Source organism: Pseudopodoces humilis, chromosome 1, assembly GCF_049639895.1.
Source record: "Pseudopodoces humilis isolate 2021_Gansu_Grassland_sample_001 chromosome 1, ASM4963989v1, whole genome shotgun sequence".
In the NCBI taxonomy this organism is placed as follows: Eukaryota; Metazoa; Chordata; class Aves; order Passeriformes; family Paridae; genus Pseudopodoces; species Pseudopodoces humilis.
Window position 1 is genome coordinate 20334419 of NC_142200.1, and position 11248 is coordinate 20345666.

The 11248-nt window shown below is 42.8% G+C and overlaps 1 protein-coding gene across 3 annotated transcripts in view; it reads right to left on the reverse strand.

The window, feature by feature from the left end:
- Positions 1 to 3642, reverse strand: part of GRHL2 (grainyhead like transcription factor 2) — a 68928-nt gene extending 65286 nt beyond the window's left edge. For 2 of the 3 annotated variants that reach the window (XM_088060726.1, XM_088060721.1), the window contains exon 1: positions 230 to 3641. In XM_088060726.1, the coding sequence (XP_087916852.1) occupies positions 230 to 249 (20 nt within the window). In that variant the 5' untranslated portion in view covers positions 250 to 3641. Of the gene's footprint in view, positions 1 to 229 lie in introns of all 3 variants that reach the window. The other variant, XM_088060731.1, reaches the window with a different exon arrangement.
- Between the last annotated feature and the right edge of the window lie 7606 nt (positions 3643 to 11248).

Here is an 11248-nt window from a genome sequence, read left to right on the forward strand (position 1 = left end):
CGCGCAGCCCCACGGCCAGGAGGAGAGCAAGGTGCGGGGCAGCGAGCCGCAGCCTCGTCCTCGGGCGCTCCGGAGTATCTGTGCGCCCGGTCCGGCGTCGCTGTAGGAAGGAGAAGAGGGAGAAGCGCCGTCCCGGCGGGTCCGCGTCCGCCACCGGCGAAGGGGAGCACGGCCAGCCCGGCGGGCCGCCCCGCGCAGCGGGCGCAGCGGCGTGCCTGCGATCACTTACTTGTCCGTCTCTTGTGACATGTTTGATCCAATGAACTCTCTCCCCTTTTCCCGGTGCCTCCGTCTGCCTGGCGGAACTGGACTTTCAGGTCTGTGCAGGTGAAGGTGTGCGTGTGAACGCCCGGGACGGCAGAACCAGAGCTACTGGTAATTCTGCTTTCCTTCCCCCGCTCTCCCGGCTCCACAGCCAGCCGCCGAGGCAGGACAGGTAGAGCCCCCTCCCCCTGGCATGTGGGGAGCGGCGGGGCTGGGGCGCCGGCGGGGCTCGGCACGGGAGAGCGGCCGGGCCGGGCGCGCACAGGTAACTTTCCCGAGCAGCGCTGGATTCTTTCACTAAAGGAGCGGGGAGAGGGACGAGCCGCGCGCTGATTGGGCGGCGCGGCCGCCAGGTGCGCTGCCATTGGCAGAGGCGCGCACAGGTGAGGAAGGAGCCGCCGCCGAGCGCCAGGTAACGAACGCAGCGCGCGCCGGGAGGCACCGCGGGGCCGCCGGCGGCGGGAAGGGAAGGAAAAGGAAAAAAACAAAAAAGAAAAAGGGAGCCGGCGCTCGGGCTGCGGGCAGTTCCACCGTCCAACAACGCCTCCCTGGCCCCGCCGCGAACGGAGGGGCCCGGCCGGCCGCGCTGAGGAGGCGAGGAGCGGCGCAGGGCCACGATGGGTGCCCCGTGAGGCAGAGACGGGCCCTGGCCGCGGTCCGCCTGCTTCGCCTTCGGCTGCTCCGTGCCCGAAATCTCCGGCTTCGCTGGCCTGTGGCTGCCGTCGAATAACGTCCAGGGAGGTGTCGCCTTTCTCAGGACAGTTTGGAAGATTTTATTTTTTTTCCTTGGGTTTGGGGACTTTTTTACCTTTGTTTTTACCTTTTTTATTTTTTTTTTCTTTTGACCTTACTACGGTTGGGACCAGCTGAGTTCACATTGGTGAATGTCTTTCCGCAGAAGGCATCTCACGGCAGCAGGATGAGGTGGTGCCAGGTGATGACACCCACTGTGTAGATCTGGGAGCTGATACATGAACTGGGGGATGTTGATGATGGGTGTTGAGGGGTCTGCTTTGTCAGCAGGGGAAAGCTGGAAGAGAATGGAAAAGCTGGAATGGAGCGTTTATTGAGGCTCTGTCATGCAGGGATGAAGTGAATGGAGAGGACTGCAGATCCATCAGTCACCCTTCAGCCCAGTACAACCTGCTGTGTACTTTGCCAGAGGACCAAAGTGGGTTTACAAGGGACAACCAGATCGGGCTGTGGGGGCAGCAGCCTTGACCCTAATGAAGAAGGTGGAGATGGGGACGTCCTTGGGTCAGTTTGAGAACAGGCAGTGGAATGGTAGCAACGAGGCTCCCATCTGCTATTACCCATTCTCCATTCCTCCATCAGACACAGGCCAGGACTGCATTAATCCTTCCTGCTACCACCTGCCCTCCTGGAAACAGCCTTCTGTACTAGGCATCCAACTTGACTGCTGACAACCTCTGCTGTACAAATCGTGCTGAATGTGTAAAGAATGCACCACTATGTAGGGTAGACCATTATGTTACTTAGTCATCTTTGCAAGACAATTACCTAAATTATTTCAAACCCATCAAATTTGTAATGTCTTAAGTGAAGGGAATTTTCCATTTCTACATTTGAATTCATAAAATCATAGAATACCCTGAGTTGGAAGGGATCCTCAAGCATCATCGAGTCCAACTTCTGAACAGGGGAATTTCCCTTGATAGGAGAATGTAGTAGGAGGGATATTAATGGAAATACATATTTGTATAACCAAATATATATGTATACACACAGACACATGCATATATACATATGTATGAAACATGCTATGGTCTGGGGCCTCATCTTCATTTATCTACTGCTGCAGTTGAAAGCAAACTTGACTCTGCTAAGTCTGTGGTATTATGGGTTCACAATCAGGCACAAATATTACTGGTCTCATTCATTATCTGTGTTCATAGTAACTAATCAAATCAAACAAAATCAGTATAAATCAGTTTTAAGTCAGCTTAAATATAGTCCCATTAAGATTTGTCACTTTAAACAGAATTAGAAAAATACCTAGATCAATGACCCTTTGATTGAATACAAGATATTAGTTAGACATTCTCTTTGTCCATTCACCACTCACAGGAAAGAAACATTACACAATCTGTGAATCCAGTCAAAAGTTGCCAATGTGGCCATTATTCATGGCAATGCTTGTATGAATTGTTTTGTATAGTACATTTTGAGGAAGCTATAAGGCTTCATAAAACACCAGAGAAGCAGAGTAATTTATTCATAGCAAATGATGCAGTCATTTTGAATACAGATTTCTATATTATCTTAAAATAAGTTGGACCTTTCAAATACATTACTATATACTGTTTTCAAGAAATAGTGGTAGAGTGCTATAACAGTTAGTTACTGAAGCTCTCCCTGGTAACCACAGAATTTATAAGGTTTCTTTCCCAAATAGTTGTTACACTGAAAGAAACTTTGAGACCTGAAAAGGCTACCTCTTTGAGCACCATCAATAGGATTAACGCCAATTCAGGTATCCACTTTCTAATTTTTCAGTTTTAAGAAACATTTGGAGGTTGTTGTGTGTTCATTCCCGCCCCACACCCCCCCCCTTTTCCCATATGAAGTACATAGGAAGAAGGAGAGGAAGATCAGTGATGAGCACTTCTGAAAATGCCACCTTCCCCAAGGTAGAAATGCTGCTGATATGTGATTTTACAAGAAAGAAAACTGCATTTGATGCCATCTGTAGTCCTGGACCGAACCCAAACTGTAACTCAAACTGAAATGGAGTTTGTTGTTCTAGTACTGGGTCAAACACAAAACTGCCTTTAGCAGCCGGCTCTCAGGAGAGATCCTCTTAGAATGAGGTACTCAGGAGACTGAATTACTGCTCACTGTCTTAGGAGTAGTTCCAAGGTCAGAGTTAGGAATATAAGTGGAAAATGCAGTAACGAACTCTTGATTTGAGATAGTTGGAGATGAAAACTATTATTTAGTTAGGAGATGCTTACATAGAAAAATACACCCTGAAAATTATTTTAACTAGGAAGGTAGGCATAGGGCTCACAGTTTTCTGGATGAGCCTTTTGCTTCACACTGCAGGCTGGAATCAAATTGTCAGAGTCCACCTCTAGCTGAACAGGTCAGGCAAGTCCTACTTAATCCAACCTGATGCTCATTCTTCATGATCTACAAGATTATTATAAACTAATCTGTTAGTCATTGAAACATCAGATAATGTTATTTCTGGGCAGACCAGTCTCGCTTCCTGTAGAATCAAGGCTGTGTAGAGCAAAAATAGAAGAGTCATGCCATACATTATTGAAAATCTAGGACTTGTCTTTGGAGTGTACAAGAAATATTTAAAATTGTAGGTTACTGTTTTTCATACTGTGCTTGCTTCTTTCTTTATACAGTAGTGGATAGTTTTTTTGTGGTATTGTAAGGATTCAGTGTAGAATTCAACTGTCTAAAGCTTTACCTCATGTTTATGCTATTCACTCTACAGCAGTGAATGTCATTTGGACTTGCCAGCACTAGGTAAAGGAAATCAAGTGTACAAATAAGGCTTAACTAGGCTTACTAATTGCACCAAGTACTTAAAATACACTTCAGAAAACTATTAAAAGAAGTCTAGGAGATAAAAGATGTTGGAGATATATTTGTGTCAAAACAGTGTTGTAAAGCAGTTCAGTGAGAGAGCAGATGTTTGAAAACAACTGTTTTCAGTAGGCAATGATTACCACGTATTTTTATTTGTGTCTTTCTGTCACTGATGGCTGTTGATACAAAATGTGTTCTCTCACAGTAAGTTCAAAGACAACCGCCTACTTACTAGTTTTGTGATATGCAACACTTACTTTTAATCTTCCCTACCGCCCTCCCTTTGTAGTGTTCTGTATGAAACTATTTTGGAATTTGTGCAGACCTTGATCCTCAGCTGACTTCAATGAAGCCATCGTGTACATCAAAATAAGCTTAAAAGATTGCAGTGCAACCTTCCTATACCCCAAAACAAATCGTTCTTCTGCTCTAAGAATGAAATACTGTGCACTGTTAGCTTCAAGAAAGTGATTCTAAGTAACCATGATCCTGGTAACAGTTGACTTTTAATGCTTCCCAATTAACTATAAAATTCCAGTTGGAATAGGAGATTTTGTGATTAATGGCAAGTACTCGAGGATTTCTGTAATGCTGCCTGGAAACTGCAGTTTGTACTCCCCACACAGGTCTGCTGGGAGCCTTTTAACAACCATGAGCTCTCAAGTACCTCCACATCATGTATGACAGCAGCAGCTCAGCCATGTGGAGGATCATGAAATACCAAGTATTTCCTGGCCACAGAGTAAGGTGTGAAGCAGAGTGTGGAACTTTCTATATGAAATGCTGATTTACATTTCTTTTAGATTCATCAAAGCAATATGGAAATATGTAGAGAAAAAAAAAAAAAAGAGAAGCTTTATTTATTTTTTGTTTTGCTCATTTTGAGTATAGATTTAATGGTTCTGAAACCATGTCATATTTTATGACAAAGTTATAACATGACTATATCTACAACTCTGCAACTACAGCAGTGTGGCACACACAATGTTGTTTCAGCTTAAAACAGAAGTAATTTTTAGTGATGAAAATACCTCACAGTATGTCAGTCCTTTCAGGATTGACATTGATACAGGTGAGAAGGTGGCAAAGCCTGACAATAGGTTGAAATATTAGGTGCAAACTTGATTAGCAGACATTAAAGTATCGATCTGTTTCATAAAGATTACTCATAGTTTTGGAACCCATTCAATAGAATTTAATATAGAGTGATGGCTTTTCTGCAGATGCTTTGATCTACCTGGTAGAGGTTTTTAGTGATTCATTCAACCATTTTTAAACACTGGGAAAATACAGTTAGCTCACCTAATGACAGTAATTTTGCTGTTAGCGTAAAACTGTAGTGTGAAAAAAGACTAAGGAGACATCTCTGAAAGACAATTTCATGTGACATGGGATCCAAGACTTTGGAAATACATTAATTATGCTGACATTAAAATTGTGTCCTGTCTTTATGGGGCAGAGATAGAGAATGTAAATAACCTGACCAGTGAGAAAAATGTTGAGAGTGCATCTTCCTAAAGCTCTGTCCAGCTTCCCATGTTAATTAACAAGGTCTTTGCATCATCATAGAACAAAATTGTGAATTCATAGACACATATTGAGGCATCCTAATTCAAACTGTTTTGAGAGGAAGGTAAAGTGCTGTTGGTTTGTTTAGGTTGTAAGCAGCTCCCAGGGAATGTAAGATTTTCTTAGTACCTATTTATATTTTTTTTTCTTTAGCCAGTGGTACTTTAAACCCAACATTTTATCAAAAATTTTACTTTTTTCCTCCTTTTTATTTTTTTCTCCTTCTCCTTTTTATCAAAATTTTAATTTTCTCCTTTTTCTTTTTTCTCTTTCTTCTTTTTCCTCTCTTCTTTTTCTCTTTTTTTTTCTTTATCCTTTTCTTCTTTTTATCTTCTTTCTTTTTCTTCTTATTTTTCTCTTTATTTTTTACCTTATTTTTTTCCCTTTTTCTTTTCTTTTTTTTTTTTTTTCTCTTCTTCCCTCCTCACCCTCTCCTCTTCTTTTCCTCTTGACAATACAGAATTCCCTCAGTTGTACAAAATCAGCCCACAGCTTTTTCTTGTAGTAGTGCAGTGGGTGTCTGGGGGAGATGGGCTAGTGTTCTCCAGATTCCATAGAGGCTCAGACTGAACTGACTGCAGAGTGGGAATGGCCAAGTCTGTGTTGGTCACCAAGGATGCTGCTCCCAGCTCACATCTGTCACTCCTTGAAGCATTATGACCAACAGAGCACCATTTTAAAGGAACCTGAAATAGGGTTGTGATCAACGTGGGGCAAAACCAAGAGCTTCAAATGCCTTTGCATTGGTTATAACTATGTTGAGGGTTTAAAAAAATAGAGAGGCTCCACTGGTCTAAAATATTGCCCTGCAACAATAAGCATTCTAAAAGCCATAACAAATATGTCTTTTTGCTCCAACAGTCTGTCTTAAAATAGACATAAGTGTTCCAGAATGCAGAAGGTGAAGGATGGCGTATAAACAATTGCTTGTTTACTTTTCCCATACTCAAGAACTAGAGTAAATGCAGCCCATAGAATCCACAGAAATACTTTAGTGGTAGGAGTTAGGAAACAGAACCATGGACTTACCAACCTGTTTGCTTAAAATCAGTGTAGTTCTCCCTTGAAATATGTTGATACTATAATCAAAGAGAAAGGCACTTTAAAAATCACAGCAAACTGAAAAAGCTACTTTCAGAATTTGCTGAATAAGAGGTGGGGCTATTGCTCATTTATCCTTGTGGATGCCCTCAGAAGCAAGCAAATGTTATTTTATTTGAAGGGCAGAGGATAAAGAGGATTGTCTGGTGGCACAAAAGGAACCAGTGTTGGAGCCAGGGCACCTCTGCAGTGCCTTGTTCTGTGGAAAGGTCACTAGACCCTGTGTCTCTCTGTTTCTGTTTAAGCTTTGTCAACTCTGCCTTTAGTACCTTTACAGACAGGTGTAGAAGTGTAACTTTCTATTACTCTTTGGTATTCTCTTTTGAAATACAGGAGTACTGCAGAAGAAAGCCTCTAACTGGTTTCATTCATAAACATAAAAGCAGCATGCAATATTGCTCTATCAAGCATTTTTGGGCAATGCAGGATCACACCTTGTTGCCATAACCTTGGCCTTTCTTACTGCCTATGTTTGGTTCTTCAGTGCTCAGGAGTTTCAAGACCATTTAGTCCATGGCTTGGGGAAGACCCCAGTTTTAGATCCCCTGCAGCCAGCTTCGTCAGCCTGACCTATCAGGTTTGCCATCTCAGTGATACCATGTTTATACAAAGCACATGCCCTGCATGCATCTACAAGCCTGCTTTATCTCTACTCAGAGTGCTGCAAAAGTAGATTTTGCTATTCCACTGCTGCTGGAAGGGCTTCCCTGACACCCAGGGAGATGTGATAATTATTCTACTTCGTTCTGCCCATATGTTGTGGGATAGCCAGAGCCAAAAATCAGGCTCTCAGTGCCTCACTTTGATGGATTGGTTCCAAGTTGCTTTATACCTCTTTTTTTTTTTTCCCAGCAACTCTGTTATCTGTGTACATTATTACACCACCTAATTCAGTATTGATTTTTTCATTGTCTTTTAATGCAGATTGAAGATACTACGTAATTCCAACTTCTTGGAATGTTACATGCCTGAAACATATGCTGCTTTTGACCTACCTTTGTTTCTCTTAGTTCCTAGTTTAAGAAAGGATCAGACAAAACATCTGGGTTTTTTTCTATGGTTCAGAATGCAGAAACTTCACAATGTGTCATGCCCTAGACACTGTGTGTAAACAGGAAATGCACTGCCAATTTTCCCTTCTTTGTTTCAGTAGAGAAACCAAATCTTTTAGAATAAACAAATTTACGATATCTATGCTTTTCCCTTACATTTTTATTTCTATTCTTTTTCCCCAAGTAAGAGGAAATTTTAGCTTCAGAAAGAAGCAAGGTGAAAGCATTCTGCAGCAAAGAAGTTTTACGTGGCTCCAGGACAGACATGTTGAGTATTTGCTTGTCTCTATTTGACTTGAAAACTGTACCTGGAGATGGCTGTTTGTTTATATGGAGTGTTTGGGTGTGAGGGGAAAAGCAGGCAGATTTACATTTACATTTCTTCACTTCTTTTTTCTCTAGCTCCCACACATGAGCAATAGCCCTGCAGGGAAGGGCGGGGCAAGTTGTGCGAGTTGCTCCTTATTTCACCATAAGCTTTACTCTGAGTACTAGGACTTTTAAGGGGAAGGCAGACCCTGCTTTAACACCATCGGGAGTGTGAGTTACCCCTCTGCATATTCAATACCATGGTTAATGTGCTCGAGGAGAAAGTAAAATCTGTGTAATTCCAGAATAAACTAGGTGCAGGAGGACACTTTCAAAGGTTCAGGAAACTTTTGTGAGAGGGAGCCCAAACCAACACCACACAGTCTCCCAGCCCTGAGACAGAGATATTTGGTATCAGGGAGAAGTTGCTTAAACTCTTTCAGCCCAGGCACATCTGCCAGAGACAGTTCTTGAGCTTTGAATCTTTCAGGGAAGGTGTGCAAGGCAGATGCAGGGAGGTAGTAGAACCTCTCCATTTTATACGTGAAGTTTTTGAGGAACAGACTTGCCAAAGGTTGTATGGGGAGTATGTACAAAGCCAGGAATTTATTACCCCTTGCCCAAATCTCAGGCTGATGCCAAATACAGCTGAATGCCTCAGCCTGACTCCTGGAAAGTACTCTTGTATTCCCAGTGAAACCAGTGAGTTTCCCAGTTTAGAATGCATTTATTTTTAAATTGCACAGACAGGAAATATGATTTGATAAAAATGTGGCAGAGTGTTGAGTGTTTTGTGGATTCTTAGCCCCTGAAACATCATCATGCCTAATTTCTCATTAAACCTGCTGCCTAGCCGAATCCATCAGTCCTCCTATGAGCTCCCAGGTAGAGCCTGGGAGAGTGTGAGGTGCCTTTCTCAATCTAGCCTTGCCATTTTTTGGTTTAAATCACTAGCAAAGTTGAAAGTAGAGCTTACAGAGGGAGAAAAATTCCAGGTGAGTTTCTGACAAAACTGACAAACTATGAAATGTGATATTTTATACCTCATTTAAAATCTTATCAGGGCTAATTAGTTCAGCCTATTGGTGCAGCATAGTTGAATTTTAAATGCTGCACTAATAACTCTAAACTGACACCAGTATCTACACAGTACATCTGATGATGCAGTATCATATCTGGCTTCACGTCTTACCTTGGGCAGAGTGGAGTCCTCTCTCACCAGAGTTTTATGAGTCTTGATGAAATCTTTCTCAGTGTTATGTATGTATGAAGTGCAGGCGGTGGACACTGAGCTTGCTACCACAACGTGGAGCAAAGTAATCCCATAGCAGTGATTCCTGTGATATCTATCCCTGAGGTCACAGTGATGAGCAGGAAGCAACTTGAGTAAAAAGCAGGACACAAAAATATGTCAGAAGGTCCTGTAACCTTAGTTGTCCAGGGATCTTATTTGTAAGGTGAGGGGGAATAACTGCATGCTTCAACCCTCCTCCTTACAGAGAAATTGAGTAAAGCACATCTGTTTGAGATCCCCAAGAAATCAATGCATTAGAATCACCACTGTTTGTCTGAACCTGGTAGAAGAGTGTGTAGCTGCCCAAAGGGACTTTTTCTCTCTCTTACCCAGGTCATGCATTTCTGCCCTCTGGTGTCCCAGCAGCACCCTTGCTCTTTCATCTGCCTGAAGCCTCTTTTAATTTCATTTGGATTTTTTTTTTTTTTTAATAGGGTTAGTTTTCAAGCAGGTACAAAGCTTGGTTTGACCCCTTAAAATTCCACTGCCAAACTGTGCGAATGCTGGACCCAAAAAAAAGGAAAAAGGCCCACCTCTTTTGGCAGCAACCTGATTTTAGCTTCGTATTAAAGTGATTGTGAAAGTGCATGCAAAGCAGTCTCTTCTGTTCAGGGTGAACTAAAGCCTTCCAAGTGTAAGCATAGGGAATTAATTACAACATTTGCACAGCGCTTTTCTCCTAGAGTCCCACACATGATGTTTCTTGGCATTACCAGCAGATGAGCCATCACCAGCAACTCTGGATGTTTCAGCTCCTCCAGTGCCTGGAATGATGGTGAATTTCTGCAAGTGCAGGACAGGATCAGCATCATGCAGTACCAGTGAAGGTTCTGAATTCATAGGTGTTTTTTGTAGGCAGTATTATGAAGAATGTTACTCATTTAAGTTGTCCTTTGCACTACATATCCATTCTTTGCTTTGGAAGTGACTCCACTGCTGGTTAGTGCTCCAGTTTTGTAAGGTTTAGACAGTAGATGCCTGAAGTTAAATTTGATGCTGTGGCACTCCAAACACCTTTGCAACATGGGGGATGGGGAGCAGGGATTTTCCCTTGATTTGTGCTGTCCCCTTTGGGTTCCAGAGCTTCCATCCGGGCAGGGAGGGGGAAGGGAGACTAAGGATATCTGAAAATCTTCATTGTCAACAAGGCCAATTATACACATGCCAATTACCTCAGTTTAAACAACCAATCACACAATAATGGGAAGAACCTTTAGAACCTGAGTAAGGTGCTTTGAAATGCCTCTGCTCAGATTCCCTATTAATGCAGAGAATTGCCCCAGCAGCAGTTCTTGGCTCCAGTGACTGGAGCTTGGTAGCAATGACAATGGAGCTGGGCGGATTGGGAGATGGATGGAAGTGATATGACAACACAGGAGTTGAAATTTCAACAGCAATGAAGCAGTAGCCAGTAGTAACCTGGCTGCAGGCTTGATGTATCAGCCAACACAAATCCTTGATGGCAGTGTGAAGGAATTGGAATTTTTTGTTACATGTATGTGTAGTCATTGTCTTTGTGTTAAGGAAATTGCAGAAACCTGCACTTTACTGACCAGTCACTTTCCCAGGAATTCTGCAGCTTCCTCTAGCATAGGGTCTTTCTAAGCCTCAAGTATCATTCTCTCCTTTGAAACACTATACTGTTTTTTCAGAAGGCCTGATCCTGTAGTGGATGGAGTCCACCGAGAATCCTTTTAATTTTGTGAGCTACTGGTCAGGCTATGGTTGAATTCAGTCTGTTTGCAGGTGAGTGCTGCTACTTGCATAGTAAGGCTCCTCACCCTGGTCTCTGGTTTTAGAAGAGGATTCTTCCCATGCCACATGACTGCTCCTCTTCTAAACTTCCCAAACATTCACTGTGTATAGTCCCTGTTCCCCTGGGATGGATGTGCTGAGATTTTGTCCTCCTTCATTCAGCAGAGCTGTGTCATCTGCACCTAGATGTGACACATCAGTGCAATAAGGGCAGACATTTCTCCTGTACATGCAGAAGTGAATTCCAGTTTAAAAACAGTACTTGTGTGGTTGGTCACATTTTCTGTGAAAGAATGCAAGTAAGTCACACCCAGGTAATGTAAGTGTGTCTGTCAGC